At 36.8% G+C, this 25,879-nt stretch overlaps 1 protein-coding gene across 14 annotated transcripts in view; it reads left to right on the top strand.

Annotated features, from left to right (window-relative positions):
- Zbbx (zinc finger, B-box domain containing) overlaps positions 1 to 25,879 on the top strand; it is a 111,287-nt gene that overhangs the window by 45,599 nt on the left and 39,809 nt on the right. For 4 of the 14 annotated variants that reach the window (XM_063282109.1, XM_008761103.4, XM_006232495.5 and 1 more), the window contains 5 exons: positions 7,351 to 7,500; positions 8,985 to 9,159; positions 17,388 to 17,523; positions 24,219 to 24,328; positions 24,673 to 24,773. In XM_063282109.1, coding sequence (XP_063138179.1) covers positions 7,351 to 7,500; positions 8,985 to 9,159; positions 17,388 to 17,523; positions 24,219 to 24,328; positions 24,673 to 24,773 — 672 coding nt within the window. The remainder of the gene's footprint in view (positions 1 to 7,350; positions 7,501 to 8,984; positions 9,160 to 17,387; positions 17,524 to 24,218; positions 24,329 to 24,672; positions 24,774 to 25,879) is intronic. The other 10 variants (NM_001029922.2, XM_008761104.4, XM_063282112.1 and 7 more) reach the window with 5 other exon arrangements.

The raw sequence follows: 25,879 nt of genomic DNA, 5'->3' as shown, positions 1-25,879 counted from the left end.
TGTTTTGTTTAGTTCTGTACCCCATTTTTAATAGGATGATTTGGCTCTCTGGAGACTAACTTCTTGAGTTCTTTGTGTATTTTGGATATTAGCCTTCTATCAGATGTAGGATTGGTAAAGATTTTTTTACCAGTCTGTTGGTTCCCTTATTGTCCTAATGACAGTGTCTTTTGATTTTCAAAAGCTTTGCAGTTTTATGAGGTCCCATTTGTTGATTCTTGATCTTAGAGCATAAGCCATTGGTATTTTGTTCAGGAATTTTCCCCAGTGCCCATGTGTTTGAGACTCTTCCCCAACGTTTCTTCTATTAGTTTGAGTGTATCTGGTTTGATAAGGAGGTCCTTGATCCACTTGGACTTAAGCTTTGTACATGGTGATAAGAATGGTTCGATTTGCATTCTTCTACATGCTGACCTCCAGTTGAACTAGCACCATTTGTTTAAAATTCTCTTTCTTCCATTGGATGGTTTTAGCTCCTTTTTCAAAGATCAAATGGTTATAAGTGTATGGGTTCATTTCTGGGTCTTCAGTTCTGTTCCACTATCTATATGCCTGCCTCTCTACCAATACCATACAGTTTTTATGACTATTGCTCTGTAATACTGCTTGAAGTCAGGGATGGTGACTTTTCCTTCTTTTATTGTTGAGTATAGTTTTTCTCTATCTTGCATTTTTTGTTATTCCAAATGAATTTACAAATTGCTCTCTATCTCTATAAAGAATTGAGTAAGAATTTTGATGAGGATTTCATTGAATCTGTAGATTGTTTTTGGCAAAATGGCCATCTTTATTATATTAATCCTGCCAATCCATGAGCATGGAAGATCTTTCCATCTACTGAGATCTTCCTCAATTTCTTTCTTCAGAGATTTGAAGTTCTCGTCATACAGATCTTTCACTTGCTTGGTTAAAGTCACACCAAAATATTTTATGTAATTTGGGACTATCGTGAAGGGTGTCATTCCCTTAATTTCTTTCTCAGCCTGTTTATCTGTTTATTCTTTGAATCGACGAAGGCTACTGATCTGTTTGAGTTAATTTTATACCTCAACATTTTGCTGAAGTTGTTTATCAGGTTAAGTAGTTCTCTGGTGGAACTTTTGTGGTCGCTAAAGTACACTAATATATCATCTGCAAATAGTGATATTTTTATTTCTTCCCTTCCAATTTGTAACATTTTGAACCTCCTTTTCTGGCTGATTGCTCTGGCTAGGTCTTTGAGTACTATATTGAATAAGTAGGGAGAGAGTGAGCAGACTTGTCTAGTCACTGATTTTAGTGGAATTGCTTCAATTTTCTCTCCATTTAGTTTGATGTTAGCTACTGGTTTGCTATATATGGCTTTTACTATGTTTAGATATGGGCCTTGAATTCCCGATCTTTTCTGGATTTTTATCATGAAGGGGTGTTGAATTTTTTCAATGCTTTCTCAGCATCTAATGAAATGACCATGTGGTTCTTATCTTTGAGTTTGTTTATATAGTGGATTACATCGATGGATATTCGTATATTTTACCATCCCTGCATTCCTGGGATGAAGCCTACTTGATCATGATGGATGATTGTTTTGATGTGCCCTTGGATTCGGTTTGCAAGAATTTTATTGAGTATTTTTGTGTCAATATCCGTAAGGTAAATTAGTCTGAATTTCTCTTTCTTTGTTGGATGTTTGTGTTTTTTGGTATAAGAGTAATTGTGGCTTCATAGAAGGAATTTGGTAGTGCTCTGTCTGTTTAAATTTTGTGGAATAGTTTGGACAGTATTGGTATGAGGTCTTCTATGAAGGTCTGATAGAATTCTGCACTGAACCCATCTGGACCTGGGCTGGTTTTGGTTGGGAGACTTTTAATAACTGCTTCTATTTCTTTAGGAGTTATGGGGCTGTTTAGATGATTTATTTGTTCCTGATTTAACTTTGGTACCTGGTATTTGTCTAGAAAATTGTCCATTTCCTACAGATTTTCCAGTTTTGTTGAATATAGACTTTTGTACTTGGATCTGATTTTATAATTTCATTACTGGTTGCCTATTTCATGCATGCATTTCTTGTAGAAAGGTAATCTTTGCGTTGAAGATCTTGTGTGTGGGTTGTTGTCTCTATCACTCCTTTCTGGCTACAGCAGATGGCCTTTTCAGATTCCATATCCCCAATGCTCCAGGTAACAACTAAGCCAACACCGATTGATTCTTGGGGACCTCCATTATATCTGTGTGTCATATCCTGGATATGACCCCCATCTCTTTCAGTTGCAGATTTCCATAATTCTAATGGCCATTTGGCCATTTCTCCTGCCCTTCCGTATACCTGACTCTGACCTCCCATTCCCCTCACCATCCTCTCTCCCATTCAGTTTACTCCCTCCATCTGTATTTTTAATGACTTTTTAAAATTTCCTCATTTGAACCTACTGTAGCAGGGGTATTCTATATTTCAATTCAATCATAAGTATGTACATACCATTAATGTCCTTTCCAGATTGGGTTACATTACTCAAGTTGATATCCACAGGAAGAGGAACAGAATCAACTATCTAAACCCTTGGGGATCTCAGAGACTGAACCATCAAACAAAGAACATACGTGGGCTGGACCTAGGCCTGTCCACATATATGCAGCAGGTGTGCAGCTTGGTCTGTATGTGGGTACCAAACAACTGGAGTACGGGCTATCCCCAAAATTGTTGTTTTATATGGGATATATTCTTCTACTTGAGTTGCCTTGTCTTGTCTCAGTGGGAGAAGAAAAGCTTAGTCTTGCAGAGACTTAATATGTCAAGGTGAGGGAATACCCAGGGGGCCCCATCCTCTCAGAAGAGAAGGAGATGGGGGTAGGGGAAGTATTGTGGGAAGGGTGACTGGGGGCAGCGTGCAGAATGTAAAGTGAATAAATAAAATAAAATAAAAATGGTAGTGCTTGTATTAAATGAATGATATTATGATTTGTGTCAGAAGTTTAATTGTGTACCTCTAAATAGACATAAAAGTTTTCAGAAATGTGTTTCCAAATGTTAACTGTAGTTTTTTTCTAGGAAGAATCTATATATTTTGAGACTTTAATATGAGGGGATACTAATTTCTTCTTACCTTCTTTGTCAAATAATGTAATTAAGCAGTTGTGGTTTTGCTTTGCTTTGTTTTTAAAGGGAGGTGTGTATCTTCACTCTTCTTGATGTGAATATCCAGGTTTTTTATTTTGTTTACTTTTGTCAGCAACGTTTCATTAACAGGCTGTCTTCTCTCGAATGTTTGTTTTTGGTATCTTTGTCTAAAATCAGGTGGCTGTAGCTGTGTTGATTTATTTCTAGCTCCTCTATTTTACTGTATCTATGCATCATTTGCTATGCCAAGAACTATGATGCTTTTGGTACAATGATTTTGGAATATATGAAATCAAACGCTATGTTGTTTAAGATGCTTGGGCTTCCTGACTATTTTTGAGCTTTTGTATGAACAGTAAAATATTTTTTGTGTGTCTTTGAAGACTATCATTTAAACTTTTCTAGGATTTTATTGAATCTGTAGAACTTTTCTGGTTTTGTAATATTTTCATAATATTCATCCTGCCAGTCTGTTGTCATAGGGTATCTTCCCATGTTCTAGAATAAAGAATCTTCATTTTTCTCTTTCCAGTATTTTAAAGTTTTCATTTCATAGGCATTTCACTACAGTGAATGTCTCTTAAAACAAAGACTGCAGAGATTTCTGTAGTAACCATCAGGAAGGGTAGCGATGTGGAGTGACTGTCACACGTCTGTGCACAGTGCAAGAACCAACATGTGTGTGTAAGGAACAGAGTCATGTTTCATGAGTAGTCTATGAGTTCAGTGTGAAATAATGCTTCTTGATTTGTAATCACTGATTTATTACTATTTCAGACAGCAGTGCATCTTAATAGAATTGCAAAAGGTCATATCTGAGCAATTCCAATGTAATTTTATCTATTTAGATTGTTACTACATAAAAAGTTTTATGTGGGAATACTGCCATGGCAGAAGATTAGAAAAAATGTAACTTCTGAATCCTGCTGTACTCTTCCTCTGGATATTTTCTGATACATGAGATACATGTTTTTGGGTTGTTGATACTAAGTTTCTTAGAGAGCCTCTGGAAACTCTGTGCTTTGCTTTTGAAACTTAGTTTAAATTTAGATACAGAATTCTGTAGAGTCATGGGATGGGTCAGCCTACTTGCTGGTAGGAGACCACTCAGACCTTCTCAATGTTCCCCTGACCAGAGCCATCCCCTAAGGGGACCTAGGCAATTTTTCTCCATTAATTAATTAATTTATTCATTTTACATCCTGATCACTGCCTCTACCAGTCTCTCTTCATAGGTCTCTCCTCCCACCCTCATCTCCTTCTCCTCTGAAGGATGGGGCCATCACTGTTATTTTTCCACTCTGGCACATCAAGTCTCTGCAGGTTTGGGCACATGCTCTCCCATTGAGGCCAGAAAAGACATCCCAATTAGGGGAATGAATTCCACAGAGAGATTGCGTTAGGGATACCCCTACTCCAGTTGTTGGGGATCCACATGGAGACTAACTGCACATCTGCTGTATATTTGCCAGAGACCTTGGTCTTACCCGTGCATGCTCTTTGATTGATGGTTCAGTCTCTAAGAGCCCTTAAACTCCAGCTTAGTTGACTCTGTTGGTCTTCTTGTGAAATTTCTATCCCCTTCATGGGAGGGGCAAAGTTATTTCTAACATGACTTTTTAAGTTGTTCTGAACTCTTCTGCAAGCTCATTTGCCTCTTTCCATACATTATTTTAACAATATACTATTTAGTGGACACTCTGATAACCATATGACGTTTTATAAGGCACACTTTACTTTATGAGCTTCTTAATATAGCAAGATGGTTGTCCATCAAATGATGATGTATAATCCTTATAATAGGTGGTGGTAATGAGGTGAAGGTGAAATAACATAGAAGGGGGAGAATCTGGGGCCTTTTAGAAAAGCGGGGAGTGGTTCCAGAAGGAGACCATATGCACACAAAGCTGATGAAGATAAAGATAAAATAGGAAAGGATTTCCTGTAGGTTCTTCAGTGTGAAGACTGCAAATGAGGAATGACTTGGCGTCTTAGGGAAGTCCAGACTGAGCACATCCTGCTGTCTACCTCAGGACAGTATGTGTTTCCTCTAGATGTTTTGATATAAAAGAAAACTTAATACAACTTACCTACAATCTTTATAGATATGATATATTTAGGGTTTTTTGTTTTTGTTAGTTTGTTTGCTGTTTGGTTGGTTTGCTTTTGTCCATAAAGTCTATAAAGTAACACAGCAATCTTTTTGAGGGTAGCATAGTGAAAAGGCTGTTAATCTTTAGGTTTACACACCTCCCTGCTCTGCTTGCTACTAACAATGTGACTTTAAACTACTTACTTCAAGTTTCTGAGCTTGAATTACTCTATTACTAAAACAGAAAAACAATACATTTTGGAGTTTTCTTGAGGACTAAATCATTAAATTTTTTAAAGATGCTTAGAAAAGTATGAGACTCAATTATTTCTCCCAGTAGATAGTAGCTACTGTTAGGATGATTGATATCAGAAGGCACCACACTAGCTTCCGAAGGAGGGAAGCAACCAATAGTTCTACCCAGCTATGATTACCATGAACCACAATAAGGGACAGCTTAGTACTATAACACTTAGGGTACAGTAGTGGCACTAATACCCTGGCTGTAACAGCAGCTCTTTATTTGGGCATAAGACTGCCCCCAAAAAAGGGAAATCATTCTGGGTACTGGAATCCTATCCAACTACTCAGAACTAGTGGAGTCCTAGACCTTGGAAGAGAACCTGTAATTATCTTGGAACTAAGCGAGCATTCTCCATAACTACACTCTAAGTATTCATTAACTATCCGCAGATAAGTGTGATCTTCACCCCTCATCAAGGAAACTTCTCTTTGTAACAGAGACAATACAAGAAACCACCCGCAATCAAAATTTAGAAGTCTGAAGTTTAGCCCCAATACATGAACCTATGAAAAACAACTCCTACACCAGAAGCTCAGGAACATTGAAGGAGTTTGGAAACAAAGAATGAATGAGAGAGCCATGGAATCAGAGTGCTTGCTGTGGAATTGTTTCTCCTAGTAATGTCAAAAGCTTCAGGCCTAAAGTCTCACCAAGATGAATGCTTCAAATTGAGCTTAACAGCAAAAATCAAAATAGTGAGTTAAACTCCATGGAGAGAAAGCCTGCTAGACCCCAGTCATGTACAAAGAAATACAGGCAACTAAAGGTTACTGAACGTGGTGAAAATGAATCAAATGAAGAGATATGGTGACCATTTCACAGTCAAAAACTCTGACCTAGAATTGTTCCTATCTGAAAGAACTGCAGGGAAAAAATGGAGAAAAGCCTGAGGACACAGAGGTCCAGTGATGGACCCAAAGTGGGATCCAGCTCAAGGTGAGGCCCCAAGGCCTGACACTAATGTTATGGTGTTGTTACAAACTGGGGCCTATCTTGACTGCCCTCTGAAAGGCCCAACAAGCAGTTGAAAGAGTCAGATGCAGATATTTACACCCAACCAATGGACAGAAGCTGCTGACCCCTGTGATTGAATTAGGGAAAAGCTGGAAGAAGCTGAGGAGGAGGGCGACCCTACAGCAAGACCAGCAATCTCAACTAACCTGGAATCCCTGGATCTCTTAGACACTGAGCCACCAAACAGGCAACATAACCAGCATAACACATATACAGCAGAGAACTGCCAGGTCTGGATTCAATCAGAGAAAATGTACCTAACTCTTGAGAGACTTGGAGCCCCAGGTAGTGGAGAAGTCTGGTCGTGTAGAGAGGTGGCGATGTCCTCTTGGAGACGTGGGGGTGAGGGCAGTGTGGGATGTGGAACAATCAAAGGGAGGGGATAAATGTTGGACTGTAAAAAAGATTAAAGAATTAAGGAATAAAAAAAAATAATAATAAAAAGAGAAAGAAACACAAGTGGTTACCTAATACCCAATTTTCAGCCTTGAAAACACACACACACACACACACACACACAAACACACACACACACACACACACACATATATATATATATATATATATATATATGAATGTATTCATGAAACAACATTAAACGAAAAAGTCATAGATTTGAAAGAAAGCAATAGGTGGCATCTGGGCATCTGGGAAGGTTTAAAGGGAGGGATGGGGAGAGGGAAGTAATATATTATTATCTGAAAAATAAATAATAAAACTAAAATATATAAATTGTATTGTATTTAACGAGTCATACAACACTGACAACTTGATTTGTTGTTTGTAAATTACTGAGACTCCCACATTAAGATTCTTGACAGTACTTTTCTTTTTTTTTAATAGCCAAAATGTCAAATCATATCCAACGTGTTAGATGCTGCTCATCAATTTATAAAGGAAGTAAATCCACCCAATGAAGGAAAAAATCCTACAGAAGCATCCAGTAAAAGTCAGCAGAAACCCAAAGCCCTGCTTCTTCAGAAGAGCTCTGAGGTAAACTGAGGAAGACAAAGGAGGATATCTCCTGTCCTATGTGCAGTGACTGCTGTTTATATCTCTCACCACAGATGCACATTTGGGGATGTTATTTTATCATATTGCTAATCAGTATTTAACTCTTTTAGTAATTGAACAAATTTAGACTAAAAAACTAATTCTAAGATTACTTTGATTCCACTGAAAACTATTGTTTTTGGTGAAAACAATTTTTTGACAATATGACTTTTGAGAATTTTGACCATGTCAGGAATTGTATGAAGGTTGGAGAGAAACATTCAAGTAAAAACCAGGATGTGACATATCAATTTTGTATTAGTTAGAATTGCTTTTAGTATATTTCTTTATATACTCAAAATATAAAAGTTGAGGTGACAAGCAAATTCAGCAGTGTGAAAAGGAAGATGGATCCTAAAATCTGGCAGTTATTTAGATTAACTACTGATCACACAATGTGCTACACAAACTTTTATGTTATAGTTAGGGTTAGGGTCACTTTCATGAAATTGATTGACCATTTTCCTTACTTGTTAAGGGAAGCTACTATATTCTAATGATGTACTAATGAAATGATATAAAACAGTATTCACACAAGATTTATTGTACGGGATCTGTAGAGTAAACTGCTTCAGAAATAAGCTAAAGAAGAAAACAAGCAAGCAAGCAAACAGAAAAGAGGTCTCAGAGGAGTTAATCATTGTAACTAGTCCTAGTGGAGAATTCTGTAGGAAGGTAATATTGGAGAAATTGAATGGCATGAGCAAAATGGCTGTGAAAAAACTATGCAAAGGGCTCACAATTAGTGTAAAGTCCCGATGAGGAAATGTCCATAATAGTTCTCAAGTCTCCAAGATCCTAAGGTTAGCTGGAGCAGTGAATGACCGAGGAGGTAAGAGTGTAGAACAAGGAAGGAGAAGGTTCTTCCAAAGCTTTGTAGATGCTGAGAGAATTTGTATTTCAGAGTAGCCAAAGTTTTCGATACACTAAGAACATGAGGTTTATATTAGAATACATAAAATTACAGGTACATACATATCTATACTCATATCAACTGGTGTGATTTCATGCCTATAATTTTGTAATTCAGGAGTCCAAAGTAGATACCTCTCAAGTTTGAGACCAATCTTGGCTACATAGAGAATGAGACCCTGTCTTGTATCAAGAAAACTGCTGTAATGTGGGAAGGTTGCAAGTAGCAGAGGATTGGGGATGGAGAAAGGATAGATAATATGTACAGAACCAGAACATCTGTAGAAGGGATGACCGGGGATAAAATGAAGTCATTGGATTTAAAGGATCTTACAGTGATAACTTCTGAGCAAACCATTTATAACTGCCAATAGAGTTTTAAAGAACACAATAGAGCATTTAAATGAGGGTTATATAAAAATCTATCCTTCAGAGTTAAATGCATTTTTTCATGTCCTTCTAAGATGCAGGTAATTTAATAAACAGTCTTTGCTACATTTTTAACTGGTTAGGTAGAAACTACAGCCACAGAAGGAGGGAAAGATGGAAATCCAAGGTACAAGACCATGTGGGAAATGCCTTTTGATGAAGAAGCATCTGCTCAGTCCTTCCGAGAAGCCTTAACACAGTGGAGAGCTGGGCATCAGGAGGACAACAAGGAGGAGGATGTGCATGCAAAAAAACCAGGTATGGATATTGTTCAAGTAATCATTCAACAAAATGAAGATGTGTTCATTGCTTTCCACTCCTGACAGTACAAATGCAAGACTTAAAAACAAATGAATACTTTGCTACAGCTTCTCGGGGGAGCTTAATATACACACTAGGTGGTCAATGGTGAGTTGTTTAATATTTATAAAGTCTGGAGTTGATCATGGGTTGATATTTACCTGGTTTTTATGTAAATTCAGATCATGGGATTGAAGTCAAAACTTTTCTTTTCCTATAAGGAAACAGTGGTTAGAAAACTATTTCATTTGAGATCTACTGTTGCAGTGTTTCAGGTTGGCAGAGTCTGCGGGGCTGGTCAGCAAAGGACACTTTGTATGCCTTAGATCAGTAAGTTTCTTTTCAGTGTGGACAAATCTCCAACAAAGCAACCTGAAGGAGAAATTATTTATCTTGGCTCACAGTTGGAGACAAGACAGCCCATCAAGGTAGGAGAAATACAGCAGCAGGTGACTCCAAAGCAGCAGGAGCAGATGGCTGGACCCCTCATTTCTTACATCACTGTAAAACAGGCCTGCGACCCAAGACAGGAAGTAGGTGCTGATAGAAACCACACAGCATGCCTCCCTGAGAATTACTTTTTCTGGTGAGGTCTCAACCTCCCAAACTGCACTGGCTCCAAAAATCACACCATAAATAGAAAGGGTGGAGAGACAAGTGTTTGCATGGAAATCTTAAGCTGTAACTTGAAGGTTGAGCATATGACCACAATGAACCTCAGTGTGTTTTTTCATCTAGAAAAGCTATTTCTCTGAAAGTTTTTAATCTCAGTTTTAGGTTCAAATATGAAACAATGGGTTTCATTATGACATATTCAACAAACTGTGATAGCTAATTTTTGTGTCAACTTGCCACAAACTATAATCATTTGAGAGGGGAAAAAACCCTCAGTTGGTCAAATGCCTCCGTTAGATTGGCCTGTAAGGCAAGTCTATGGGGCATTTCTTAAATTATTGATTCATGCAGGAAGGTCAAGCCTGCTGTGAATGGGGCTACCTCTAAGATGGTTCTGTATGAAGGCTAAGCAAACCACAAGAGACAAACCACTCAGCAGCATTCCTTCAGGGCCTCTTCATCAGTTTCTGCTTCCAGGTTCCTGTCCTGTTTGTGTTCTTGCCCTGATTCTGTCAATGATTAACAGAGACGTGTAAGTGAAGTAAACTCTTTATACTACAACTCACTTTTTAGCCATAGTGTTTCATGGCAGGAATAGCAACCCTAAACCAGCCTCAATGGGAGCAAAAGTTATCCAGGGCATGCAATGAAACGAAAGGCAATGCCCTGAGCTTCAGAAACCTTCTTAAACTCTAACTTTGAGCCTATACTGGTTTATTAAAAATAAAGTGAAAGATGATAACTTGTTTTAATTTTTTCTCATATTGGCTTCATTGGAAATATGGGCCCAATATTGACTTATTTCCTTAGACATAAATTATTGAAAGAATCTTACCCTACAAGACTTAATGGTGATATAAAAATTGATAGGTTTGTACATAAGTAGATCCTAGAATTTTCTCTTCCTTCCCTAATCATTTATATGCTAAAATGAAATGCCTGAACCTAATACTTTATGGAATTATAAAAATGTCATCAATCCTCATTTAGCGCAAAATCCAGCATTCAGTGGATGATTCAGACCATTATAAAGTTTATCAAACTAACCACAGTTGCTTTGTAGATTCTATATATTTACTTGAAAAGGTATCAGCATTTACAACTGAAAAGACACCCTTTATCTATTACAGAACTTGACAAACTTTTGCTGTAAGCAAGTTCATGGTTCCTGTCACCAATCTTCTAAATAGAGAAAGGAAAAGGTCAGAGACAGCACATGAATGTATTGCTGTGCTGCAATAAAACCTTCTATTCATGAACACAAATTTAGAAATAGGCAAACAACATTTCACACTTAGACTGCTAGCTCTATTGCTAGGCTCAGTAAATGCATTTTTTTCTATTTCTGTCACCAGATATAATAAGAAGTAGAAGTATAATTCATGGTTTTTCTCCATGAGCTGTATGAGTTCTGCGCACATGGAAGCTGTGTTAAGGTTACTATTGCTGCAATGAAACATTGTGACCAAAAGTTAGAGTGGAAAGAGTTTATTTCACTTATACCTGTTTATCATTGAAATGAGTCAGGGCTAGGATGTTCTCATGATCTAATTACAATATCCCTCAGGTTTTGTAGCATTGTGCAGATGGCAACACCTTGGTTTCCTTCTATTTCCCAAGAGCCAGTGATTAGCTATTAGATGGATATCATTAGGGTAATTTGGTTACACATAGAATGGTTGTAGTGAATTTTTTTATCCTAAAAGCTATAGTGATTTATTATCATGAAAATATATTTCTGCTACAGATATTTTATTCTGCCTATGTTATATGTCCTATGTAATCCCTATTTATTACCATAATATCCCCAGAGAATATTGTCTCATATCACTATGAGAAAAGTGTAGTTACATCCATGGAATTCATTTCTCTCTCTTTTTTTAAGATTTATCCATTTATTATATATAAGTACACTGTAGCTGTCTTCAGATAAACCAGAAGAGGGCATCGGATCTCTTTACAGATGGTTGTGAGCCACCATGTGATTGCTGGGAATTGAACTCAGGACCTCTGGAAGAGCAGTCGGTGCTCTTAACCACTGAGCCATCTCTCCAGCCCCAGAATTCATTTCTCTTAACATGTGTCATATTTTCTAGAAATTCTAATCTTAATATTTCCCTGTAATAGTTAACACAAGGTTCAACATGATCCTGGTTAGGAGACAGTACCTCATGAGTTTGGGTATTTTTCCTTCCGGCTACTGTTATGATTTATGAAACTCCTGTCATGTTTCCCCTACAACAGGAAGAACAAACTACTCTCTGATGTTTTGAAGTTTGTCACCATGAACTGTCACTTTCCTGTCTTTGTTAGAGCACAGTTAAAGAAGTAATTCTGCCATTGCTACACCACAAAGATGAGACTGATTGGAACCCACATATAAATGGTGGTGGGTGGCAGATGTCTTCTGTCTAACATTTTCGTAGGGGAATGGGAATCCCAGGGAAGAAAGGAATTATGTGGCTTTACAGAATTTGAAGAATATATTTAACTGAGAGTTTTGAAAAGAGAAAATGTTTTTATTTTCTGTGTTATTTTCATTTTCTGTTTTGCTGTGATAGACCAGCAAAGACTAAGGTGTATTTAGGATAAGTAGTTGGGGGAAAATGCTATGATAATCTGATGGATGTTTGGAAATAAAAGTTGAAATGTTTTGTATGGAGCGATTGTTTTTATCACTTATTCTCATTCTTCCTTACAATGAAACTCCTTTGTAGAAATAGTTACAAGAAGGACTGTTATTGGCATTTTTAATTTTGATTCTCTGAAAAATATTAAACATTTTATTAGTAATATAATGTGTGATTTTAAATATTTTAATTTCATTTTAGTTTTTATATTCTATATTAAAATGGGTATAACAGAAGGATTGTGAATTTTATACAGCACATGGAGGAAAAGACTAGTAAGCATCTGTCATTCTCCCATGTCATATGACTGCTCTCTGTTTTCTCAAGCTCCTCCAGGGTCTTTCGTGCGTGTGTGTGTGTGTGTGTGTGTGTGTGTGTGTGTTTGTTTGTGAATGTGTGTGTGTATGGAATTATGTTATTTATATTTTATATCTCATATGACTCAGTATTATTTATATGGAATTCATGCACAAAAATGTGTTTGGTTATAATTCATGTACTTTCAATGTTTGTTAATCTATTTTATGTGAATGTTCCACTATGTTTGTTTCAATGTTGATTTTTTAAAATGTATTTCCCATTTTGAGCATGTCAAATATTACTACCATAATTTTTTTTTGTGTGTGTAGGTCTTGAAGTAGGCCCTATATACATTTCCAAGTATGTCATCACTTGAGAGAAAACTAGCTGGTTTGTCAGGAATATATATGTTCTCAAGTAAACTAGATAAAGATGAACTATTACGAAAACTATTTTCAACATTTTATACTCCATTGCAACATTTTAATCTGAAGTGCATACGAGTTTTCTGTTGAATTTCATTATCACCAACACTTAATATTGCCAGGCACTTAAGATTATACTCAAATAATGGAGATAAGTACTATGTTTAATACATGCAGCTTTTATTATGAATTACATTAAGCATCCTTGTGTTCCACGGCTATTTAGCAGAGTCCTGTGCTTTAACTTCCCCAGTTCTCAGATATTTTTATCACTGATTTCTACCTTAATTCATTTCAGTCAACCAAAACTTTTTTTTCTTCAGTGTGAATGTTAGGTGCTTTTGCTGGCCAGAGGCCATTATGTGAGCTAAAGTTCTTCTCCCTCTGACCTCCCTGTTGACATTTTCCCATTGGCTTGCTTGGGTTCCTCTACTCTGGTCTCCTGGGTATTCCTCAGATTCTTCAGGCATCCATTTACTTTAGGATTTTGTGTTATATGTTAAGAAAAATGCTTGTGTTTTCAAAAGAATGAGTGGTAGAGAATCTCACCCAAAGTCTCAGAAGAGAAGATTGTTGAGCCAGAAGCAATATGGTAAAACAAAACTCATGAGATCTTTCTGTCTGGAAGCCACAGTTCGTGCATCTTTATGCCCTTCAGTTGAGGAGCAAAGTGTCTTGCTGAGTGTATAGGGAAGATTCTTCTCCTAGCAGTAGATGTTTGTTATTAGAATTGATTATCACAGACATTGATAAACACATGAATGTTGAATGTAATTTAAAAAAAAATCGTCAACCGAAGAGTACACATTGAGGGACCCATGGTTCCAGCCGCTTGTCAGGCATCAATGGGAGGAGAGGCCCTTGGTCATGTGAAAGCTTGATGCCCAGTGGGAGAATGCCATTGTTTGAGAGGTGGGAAGGTGTGGGTTGGGGAGTACCCTCATAAAAGCAGTGGGAGGGGGTTATGGGAGAGGGGGGAATGGGGAAAGGTTATAACATTTGAAATGTAAATACATAAAATATTCAAAAACAAAACAAAACAAAACAAAACAAAATAACAGCAGAAAAACATGCTTTAGCCTACTCAGGAGTTCTGCTCGAGTTCCTGGCTAGGCTATGAGATCAGCTGCCACCAGTCTTTCTCAGCTTTGTCAATGTAAGCTGACCATGTTTCCTGGGGGTGGAGGTGGTGGGGAGGGAAGATCGCTCTCCCAGCCCCTCCAAGCTATTTTTGCCAAGGATCCAATATCTGCCCCAGCTGCCCTCTTAGCTCTGAATATAGAAAACACTAGACAGTTGTTTATCATCATCATCATCATCATCATCATCATCATCATCTTCATCATCATCATCATCATCATCATCATCATCATCATTATTATCATTATTATATTTTTGTATTTAAATTTCAAATGTTATTCTCTTTCCCAGTTTCCAGTCCATAAGCCCTGGCCCCCTCCCCTCCCCCTTCTATAAGGGTGTTTTCCCCTCCCCAACCACTCTTTCTTACCACCTCCCTGCCCAGACATTCTCTTATTTTGGGGGGTCCAGTTTTGGCAGGACCAAGGGCTTCTCCTCACATTGGTACCCAACAAGGCCATCCTCTGCTACATATGCACCTGGAACCATGAGTCTTTCCATGTATATTCTTTGGGTGGTGGTTTAGTCCCTGGGAACTCTTGTTGGTTGTTCTTATGGGGTTGCAAACCCCTTCAGCTCCTTCTAGCCTTTCTCCAACTCCTCCAATGGGCACCCTGTTCTCAGTTCAGTGGTTTGCTGCTAGCGTTCGTCTCTGTATTTGTCATGCTCTGACTGAGCCTCTCAGGAGAAAGGCTATATAAAGCTCCTGTCAGAATTCCCTTCTTGGCTTTATCATTATTTAGACAGTTTTATTATTTTAAAACAAGCCAGATAACTCAATGACTGCGAGAAGAATTTCTTGTCCAGATCCTATCAGCTAGCTCCCTCCAACCTCTTTGGCCCCACCTCGTGGAGGTAACAAACTCTAGGAGCCCCAAGACCTATATGACTGTAGCTTTCTTGTCCATCATTCCAAAGCCTGGTCCGAGTTCCCCTTTCCTTGCATCCCTTTTTTCTCCTGGGACCCAGAAGTCCCACCTTTTTCCTTTCACCCAGCAATTGGTTTCTGCCTCTTTTATTGACACTATCTAGAATCAATTAGGGAAACAATACTTCCCTCTACATCTCACCTTTTCTGTCCAATAAGAAAGCAAAACAAAAACAACAAAAAGCCCCCCAAAAAGCCCAAACAACAACAAACCAAACCAAACTCTTCTCCCATATACACATTGAACAAAACCATAACAATTAAGTAAATTACACAGTATGAAGTACAATAACATCTAGTCTATCAATTTGTCAATTAGATAAAGTATTCTACTGTATTTCTTTACTGAAAAAATTATGATTCTACCCCTGGATTATGTTTAGAATTTTAGCCTGTAACAACATTGAAAAACCATGTCATCTACTCTATAACATCTCTCTATGTTAAGCAACTTGAATTTGAGTATGAAACTTAAACTAGTCTCCAACCCCATCAGAAATTTGAGAACAACCAAATATTACCTGAAAACATAGGATGTGCAAATAGTTTTCACATCTTAACCAGTTTGTAGACATAGCTTGAGTACCTGGACAGTCTCTCATTCCTCAAAATTTTGGAGCATCAGTCTATAGCAGACCTATAAAGCATCTGACAGACCTATAAAGCAGACATTTGAAGGGCCTCTGACCCTGTCTCCACAAAGTCAGTAGTTGAATATTCTGTAAAATGTGTCTTTTTTTGGACAGTATTGCTTGTAGATGAAATGGGTAATTTGTACCCAGTGGCTGTCTTGCCATGAAAGCAATCTCTCCTGCAGGTGAAGATGTTCAAATCTTCTTTGGACAAAGAGGGTGGTGTTGTCGGGAGCAGACATATCTCTAGTTAAATGATCTTTAATAATGAAATGGCCTTAGCTGTTTTACTTTGTGGACGTTTGACAGCTTGAAGACTATTTATATTAGGTAATTAGGGAAACAACACTTCTTTCTACACATGAAGACCACATCTTATCTTTGTTTTCTGAGATTGTGCCATTGGTGAATGGAGAAAAGTAAAACACGGGTCACTTGTTTTAGCCCTGCACTTCTTACAACTTTGTTTAGTATAAAGTACAATACTCAAGTACAGTGCTTCCTCTCTCTGAAAAAAATATCTAGGTAACCTCCCTTCCTCCACCTTTCAGCTCTTTTGCTCCCATTCTTTTAGGTTCAGGTCATCATCTATCATGATTTTATTCATAATTCACACTCATAATCTTAACTCTTTCTCTTCTTTTATGTCGTAGATAATGGTTGTTACTCTCTCCAAATTTCCACTCTTTCTTTTTCTCAATACTACAATACTCTTGGGTAGTTGGGAACTAAGTTCCTCTGGTTTATTTAGCTGCTGGCATTTGACTATTGGTGAATGCTAATCACTAAAGTCTGCAATATGAGGTTAGGACTAGCATGGTGTTGTGGTGTTAGAATACCTTAAAAAATGTTTTTAAACTTTACAACTTCCCTTTCCTCTTTTTCTTGGAGGATTCTATACTGGTGCTGTCTGTAGTCTACATAGAGGATAGTATCTGGAGGTGAGAGTGTCTACCACTTCTGGGTTAGGCCAAAGCTTGATCAGTTTCAAATAGCTCTGAGTAGTTTTTGGTTTGTGGTGCTTCAGAAATAATAGTAATTGGGACATCAAAAGCAAACGTTCATGGTGGTAATATTCTCAGTATGAATGAGATAACATATATTATAAATTATTTTCTATTCCCTGTAATGTGTAACTATTATCAGAAAGCTATAATATATTTGGTGTGTATGCAGTGCTGTGTGGGTAGAATGCACAAGTACTCTGTATTTACCTTTCTCATTTAAGATAATATTTCATGTGGAAAGCTTTTGAATCATAAAATCATTTCATTTCTAGAGATTTTGAAAAAAATTGTCCAAAGAATGATTTATTAAAATCACTTTTAAAAAAGCATTTATAATTATTTACATCTTAGCCTCAGTATTGTATTAATATCATATATCATAGCACGATAATAATTAACTTTACAGGGATAAATGCCAAAGAATAACCCTTCCTAAACAATTGATACAATTCTTTATCTAAAGAAAATATATGAGAGTTCATAGGCCTGGCTACATTAATTATGTGCAGTGTTTATTTTTGTAGAATCGGTGGAAGAATGTGAAGTACAAACTAATTTGAAAATTTGGGCAGAACCAATTAATATCGAATTCACAGAAGACAGTCTGTCGTACATGGAAAAATTATGGCTTAAAAAATACAGAAGGTATTCAGTAGAATTTTAATATTACCATTTCTTATGAAATAGAAGTTATTTTTATTTCATTTTGTCAGTATTTGTAAGTCTATTTCACATTTGCATGACTAATTTTAAAGCAGTTTTAAAATTCCATGAAGCTTTAACTATATTAGCAACAGTTTTAATTACTTAAATTTATATATACACATAAATGGTGCATTTTAATCTTGAGAAATTTAAAATGATGTTTCTTGGAAAAGACAAAAATTAAGTATGAAATTTAAAAATAATAACAAAAGTATACAATACACAAAGATTTCATTTAAAATGGCTTTGCTATGTTTTGGTATAGATATTTGAGACTTACAAATATATTAAATAAAAACATTTTTAAAATTAAATTAATTTAAAATTGATTAGATCTTTAACTTTATAACCTTTATTGGATAGTTTATGTACTTACATTTTCAATGTTATCCCCTTTTCAGGTTCTTCTCTCTCCCATTCCTCTTCCCCCTACTATTATGAGGATGTTCCCCCTCCCACTTACCCACTCCCACCTCAAAACCCTAACATTCGCCTACACTGGGGAATCAAGCCTTCACAGGACCAAGGGCTTCTCCTCCTATTGATGCCAGACAATGCCATCCTCTGCTACATATATAGCTGCAGCTATGGCTCCCCCCATGTATACTCTTTGGTTGGTGGTTTAGTCCCTTGGAGCTCTGGGGGTCTGGTTGATTTATATTGCTGTTCTTCCTAAGGGGTTGCAAACCCCTTTAGGTCTTTCATTCTTTTCTCTATCTCCTTTATTGAGGTTACTGTGCTCAGTCCAGGTTGGGGGAAAGCATCTTAATCTATATCAGTAAGGCTCTGGCAGAGCCTTTCAGGAGACATTCATATTAGGTTCCTGTCAGCAAGCACTTCTTGGCATCAGCAGTAGTGACTGGGTTTGGTGGCTGCATGTGGGATGGATCCACAGGTGGGGCAGTCTCTGGGTTGCCTTTCCTTTAGTCTCTGCTCCACTCACTTTAATTAATTATAATCAGTTCATTTTTCTTTTTTAAATTTCTATTTATATTTATTTTTTAATTCATTTTACATCTCAATTACAGCCCCTCTCCCTCCTGTCTACCCAGTCTTACCCTTACAATACCCCTTCTCCCACTTCTGAGGAGAAGGGGAGCTTGGCTTGGGTACCACCTTACCCTGAACATCTAATCCCAACAGTTATAGGCACATCCTCTTCCCCTGAGGCACAACAAGGCAGTCCAAGTAGAGGGAAATATAATACAATGGCAGGGAACAGAGTTAGAGACAGCCCTTGCTCCCCTTATTAGGGGACTCACATGAAGACAAAGCTGTGCATCTGCGACAAACATGTAGTGTGTCTAAGTCCAGCTCCTGCATGCTTCCTGGTTGTGCAGACCAGACCCTGAGAACCCCCATGGTCCCAGGTTTGTTAACTCTCTGGGTCTTCTTGTGTTATCCGTACTCCCGTGGACTTGATCACTTATCTTTCCCACTCTTGCACAAGACTGACAAAGCTCTGCCAGGTTTTTGGCTGCGGGTCTCTGCATCTGCCTCCATCTGCTGCCTGATGAATACTCTCAGAAGACAGTTATGCTAGGTTCCTATTTGCAAGCATAGTAGGCTATTACTAATAGTGTCTGTCAGTGGTTGGCTCTCTCACATGGGTGTCATGTAGCAGCAATCATTGGATGCCTGTTTCCCCAGTCTCTGTTCCGTCTTTATCCCTGCACATTTTGGGGGGGAGACAAATTTCAGGTTGAAGGTTTTGTGGGTGTATTGATAGCTCCATCCATCATTTGGAAGACCTCCTGGATATAGGGGTGACCATATCAGTCTCCATATCCCCCTCTGATAGAAATCTAACCTAGGGTCACCTGCACAAACTCCTAGTACTCTCTCCTGTCCCAGACCTCCAGGTTGTCAACAGAGATGGCCAGAGTCGATTTCCATTCTCAATCCAAACCCTCTCACCCTGCCCCCAAGATCACCATTCCCATTTCCTGCTTCACCTCTCCTACCCAGTTCCTCTCTTCATTTAACTCTGATGACTATTTAGTTTCTCCTTCTGAGTATAATTCACTAATCCTGCCTTGGAGCCCCTTTATTTCCAGATTCTTTGGGTCTGTGGATTGAAGCATGGTTGTCCTACACTTTTGATTAATGTCCACTTATAAGGTACTACATACTGTACCTGTCTTTCTGGAACTGGGTTACTTCACTAGGGATAATATTCTCAAACTCCATTCATTTGTCAGCAAAATTTATGTTTTTGATTTTTACTAGCTGAATATTCCATTATATAGATGTGCCACATTTTCTATATACATTCTTCACATGAGAATCATCTAGTGTTTTCCCAGTCTCTAACTATTACAAATAAAGCTGTTATGCAAATAGTTGAGCAAGTGTCTTTGTGGGATGGTAGAATGTCTTTTTGTTATACGCTCACTAGTAGTATAGTTGGGTCTTCTGGTAGAACCATTCCCATTGGTGTTCTGTTCAGGAAGTTGTCTGCTGTACCAATGAGTTCAAGGCTATTCCCAAGTTTCTGTTCTATTAGATTTAGTGTTTGATATTGAGACCTTTAATCCTCTTGAACTTGAGTTTTGTACAGGGTGACAGACATGGATCTATTTTCATTCTTCCACATTCAGACATCCAGTTAGATCAGCACCTTTCGTTGAAGAAGTTTTCTCTTTTCCATTATATGGTTTTACCTTTTTTGTCATAAATCAAGTGCCCTTAGGTCGGTGGGTTTATTTTTGTGTCCTTGATTCCACTCCTTAATCAACCTTTTGGTTTCTGTACGAATAATACTCAGTTTTTATTACTACTACTATGTAGTATAGCTTGAGATCAAGGATGGTAATGCCTCCAGAAGTTATTTTATTGTTCAGGATTGTTTTTGTTATCCTGAGATTTTTGTTTTCCATATGAAGTTGAAAATTGCTCTTTTGAATTTTGATGGGAATTGCATTGAATAGATGCCATAGACGCATGAGCTATTTTCCCCATCTTCTGATGTCATCCTCGATTTCTTTCTTCAAAGACTCATCATACAGATCTTTTACTTGCTTGGTTAGAGTCATGCCAAGATATTTTATATTATTTGTGGCTATGGTTAAGTGTGTTGATTCTCTAATTTTTTTCTTGGCCCATTTATCATTTCAATAAAGGAGGCCTACTGTATTGCTTTGTTTTGTCATGTTTTGGTTTAGTTAACTTTGTGTCCAAACACTTTGCTGAAGGTATTTATCAGCTGTGGGAGTTCTCTGGTAGAATTTTTGGGGTCATTTATGTACACTATCTTATCATCTGTGAATGGCAATACTTTGACTTCTCTCTTTCCAGTTGTATTCCCTTAATACCTTTTGGTTGTCATTGCCAATTTTAACAATGCATAGATTTATAGAATTTTTGACTTTGTATTATATAAACTCAATTTTTTACATCTCAGAGATGTCTCTGACAATCTTGACAAAGTAGCCTCACTCTAAGTACAGAATTTCTATAGTCCTACTGCCTCCTAAGGAACATGGGTGCCATGATGCTCACGAACATTTTGAAGAATAAAACTATCCTGCAGGCAAAGTGTGATCACAAGGTCCATGCTCTATTATACATACATATACACATACATACACATATATATGATTTTTAAGTGAGTCCATTTCATCTTTGGAACATTCTCAAAGATATTATTTCTTGTGAGTGATATTCTGTCTGAGACTACTTTCTGAGCCTAGTCATAATTCTTCTTTGCTATTCCACTGATGATTTTTAGTTCTCTTTCATTTAAAAATTGGAATTATTCAAGAAAGTATTTTATCTCTCTTCTTTTCTCCTTAATTAGTGATGGCCCAATGACTATGGGTGTGGGGGCATCTACTGGAGCATAGTTGCCCTACCAGAGACCATGTCCCTCAATAAAACCAACACATCCTCTCCAATCAGCCACAACTTCCAATAGTTTCTCTTGTGCTCCTTTCCCTTACCATTTCCCTTCCCAACTGACAGGTTGACTGGATTTATCTTATACGGTCTTTTGTAAACAACCACAGTTGTTAAGTATTTATGTATGTAGTGATCCTGTATTGCTCAGAATATGTTGTTTCTTCCCAGTTTTCTCTACAGTCTGACTCTGCTTCATGTTGTTCCCTTAGACATGGGAAGAAAGGGCATCTAAATAGATATTCCATTTATGCATGAGCACTTCACATATATGTATTCTCTACATTTTGAACATTTTTGAGTTTTTGTTCTAGTTGTTGTTTGCTATACAAAGGGTTTTAGATGAGTATTGAAGACTGCATTAATCTACAGGGAGAGAGATCTGTGTTTAGAAATCAGACACATTCTATGTCCATTAGACAAAAGGACTGAAGTAGCTGAAAGGGCTTGTAACCCCATAGGAAGAACAACAGTATCAACTAGCCAGAGTTCCCCCTCTCCCTCCAGAGCTCCCGGAACTAAACCACCAACCAAAGAATATAAATGGAGGGACCCTTGGTTCCAGATGCATATGTATCAGAGAATGGTATGTCTGCCATCAATAGGAGGAGAAACCCTTGGTTCTATGAAGGCTTGTTTCCCCAGTGTAGGGGAATTCCAGGATGTTGAGGTGGAAGTGGGTGGGTGGAAGTGGGAACATCTTCATAGAAGCAGGGGGAAGGGGAGGGTTATGGGAGAAGGGGGGAAGGGGATAACATTTGAAATGCACCTACGTAAAATATCCAATAAAAATAACAGTAGGTACTTTTCTGGGGATTGAACTCTCAGGCATAAGCTCCTGGTCAGATTTATTTTATATTTAAATGGATTTATATCAGTAAGTCTGGGTATGAAGGATCAATAAACCAGTCTGTGAAAACCTAAATTTATTCCATAGAACCCATGTAAAAAATGTGCCCAGTAGCAAATATTCTTAATCCTTATGCCAGGAAAGCAGACACAAGCAGACCTTTGGGACTCATTGGCCAGACAAGCTAGCCTATACTGGGCAAGATCAAGACCAGTGAGAACTGTGTACAATAAAGTGGAAGGCAGTTAAAATATCATCACCAATGAATGACCAGCCATCTCAAAACCATCCGCATACACATGAGAATACAGATGCATATATGTGTTTATACAACATGTACATGGACATGTGCATACATGAACACACAGAGAGACACTGAATGCAAGTACTTCAAAGCCAAAAAAAAGTAACTACGTTTGTAGAAAGTATTTTTACCTTTACTTATGTAGTATGGTTTGTTGGTGGTGTTGGGGTTGGAATAACCAGTCAAGATTTCATAAATGGGTAGCTAGTTGGTTATTCATGGCAAGTCACTTAAACTTTGTTGGTATTCTTTCTTGTCTTTAATATAACATAAATATGCATGTAGAGTCCCTACTCTTTAATCCTGTTATCAGAATTCTATAAGTCTTTATTTATAAAATAAAGATTAAAAATATCAACCAAAGACGTTTGCTTCATGAATTATTTGGTTAATAGCTTATTTGCATTTATATATATTATATAGAGAGTTATTAGCACAATAAACTAATATAAACTAGAAAGCAGCTTATGGTGACCAAATGCTAATTTCCATTTGATTTTTTATATTATTTAATATTCTTGTATTTAACTTAGTTAAATTCTGATTGGAAGTAGTTATTCTTTCATAGAACATTTTAAAATGTAAAGCTGAGTAACACAAAATATTTTGTACTTATGTGATTTATACCATATATTACAACACGCAGCTGGTACGTTTACTATTGAGAAATGAGGTACTGTGAAGTGAGACCGTATTAGGAATATTTGCTTGTAGAGGCAGGGTACTCAAATTACTCCTCTTGCTGTGTTCTCTGACTAAAACTAGTAGGTTCCCCCCCCCAATATCATCTTATTAATGAGCATCATAATAGAGATTATTTAATCTGGTGTATACTACTTTTGAATGTACTAAAAGTAGAATGAAATGTGTAAATTTTGAGTTTAAAAGTATCACCCTTTCCTTTTACTTGTCTTTTACATTGGCAACGATATGAGTTTGCATGATCTACGGGGATTGTGTAGCTACTTTAATTTGACTCAAAAGTAAACTCTCTCCTCACAAATCTGTGGTCACTACAACATTTGAATACACACTTTTGAAGTCTCAGAATTCCTAAGCTTCATGTTTCCCATTTGAAGCATGCTACATCCACCATTGATGTTAATTAGGTAACAGATTCCACAGACATACCATTTCAAATTCTTATAATGGGACCCAATTTACCTCTCTACCAATGTGTTGAAAGTTTAGATAAATGCCTTCAGGTTGCCTTAGAACTCATCAAAATACAGTGCCAAGTGTGCGAGATAAAGCATACACTTGTAAATTAGCCTTGTCAACAGCATGACATGTTCTTTGGATTCCATGAGGCTTTTGAGAGAATAAGTGTATCATTACATTTGTCTTGATCTTAAGGAAAACACAGTATGAAGTTGACAAACTTCTTATGTGATGTGGAATTGATTTAAAAAAATCCTTCATCACATTCAAATTGTCTTAATCACACTAACCTGTGAGTTTATATTATGGTCAAAATTTCAGCATTAATTTTGAATTCTCACTTATCTGATAAGTAAAACATCTTGTCTGGGAACGTTCAATTAAGATGATTTTCTTTTTTAATTGCATGTTCGTTGTTTATAGAACTCCCCTGGAGCAACTTCATACCATGCTACCAAATACGTTCCCACATCCGCGTGAAGCCATTGCAGAGGCGCTGTGCACTCAGAAAGAAAATGACTCTGATAGTGATGGTCAGTTGTGCTTTGATTAGACCTTTTAACACTTATTGATTAAAATCGTATAACCAAGCAGCAATTGACACATGCTTTTAATTTTTGCCCATGTCTTATTCTGAGATAGACTATGAAACCATAGTTTCTTTTATTTACTATAGTACATTGCTTGAATTTAAATAGCTTCTTTTAAAAGATAACTGCAATAAAATGCATACATTGTTTGAGCTGAAGGAATCTTTAGTGTTTCACTCTTTGTGTAGATTCATGAAAAACTGTTCTTTCACTGTTAGTATTATATCTAGACAGCAAATCATCAGACACGTTTTCTGGTAATATTATTTTCCAATCTTATTTCCTAGTTGAAGAGATCAAAGTAAAATATCCACCCCTTTTTATGCCAGCAGAGAAATTGAAAGTAGAAAGACCTCCACCATCTCTAACAATAGTAGAACTGGATAGTGTAAGTATATAATGATCATGTCAATGCTTTGCCATAGAAAATTTGCAATAGCGATGGCTTCATGTTTTTGTCATTAAGATATCTGTGAAAACCATCAGAATTTAAGAAAAAATTCATGTTTGGATTACCCCTTGTCAATAAATAGCAAACTATATGTTTTATTCTAGATAATGCATATACATACTAACAATATTTCCAGTTTTCAGAGGCATGCATCATGGAGGAAATGCAAGTGTTCTGCTATGTTAGCTCCTACATTTTGGGTTTTGTGCCTCTATAGTTCTTTATTCTTTCACCCTTTCATAAATGATTCAGTTTCGTTACGTGATATCTTATTTAAATATATGTAGGTGTAAAATGTAATTACTTAAATATCAATGTTATTTTTCTTTAAATGAAAATATATTATTTATTATTTAAGAGTTTTTTAAAAAATAATATCAGTATATTGCTGGAAGTTATAGTTGAGCCAGAGATTCCTAAGCAGAACTCAGACCAAGTGACTTAGATGTGATCCAGTCCCTGTATTTGACTTCCTACTTACCTAGTAGCTGAACTACCATTTTCTTCAAAATACTTTTGTCATTTTGGATAGTTATTTCAGAAAATGATGAGAATGCAGAGTCCACATCTTGCTTCCTCTATGTCTGCTGGATTGGTAGCTGCTATGGCTTTTCTTCTATTTACGCTTTATTTATCATTTAAATAGTGGTAAATATTAGTCAAACACACACACATCATTCAATAAAATTTTGATTCTTAGAATAAATTGTAGATATGGCAATAAGAAAACTGGGAAAGTAATAGTCACTAATCTACTAGGATTGATAGTTGTTACATAAATTGATATTATTTGTTACAAATTTGCCTATTATAAAAACTGACAAAACATTAAATTTTCTCAAGGAAAAACAGGTGAATTTCGTTCCTCTATAAGATGTATGTTATAACTATAGAGTCATTTGTAAGAATAAACTATATATCTATTATATATAATGTAATTTATATATAGAAATAGGAATAAGAATATCTAAATATATGCAAATATCTAAATATATAAAAATTATACATCCACACACATATATATCCACAATTAACTGACTAGT

Source organism: Rattus norvegicus, chromosome 2 (assembly GCF_036323735.1).
Source record: "Rattus norvegicus strain BN/NHsdMcwi chromosome 2, GRCr8, whole genome shotgun sequence".
Taxonomy (NCBI): domain Eukaryota; kingdom Metazoa; phylum Chordata; class Mammalia; order Rodentia; family Muridae; genus Rattus; species Rattus norvegicus.
The sequence above is the reverse complement of the archived record's forward strand: the minus strand, read 5'-3'. Positions and strand labels throughout refer to the sequence as shown.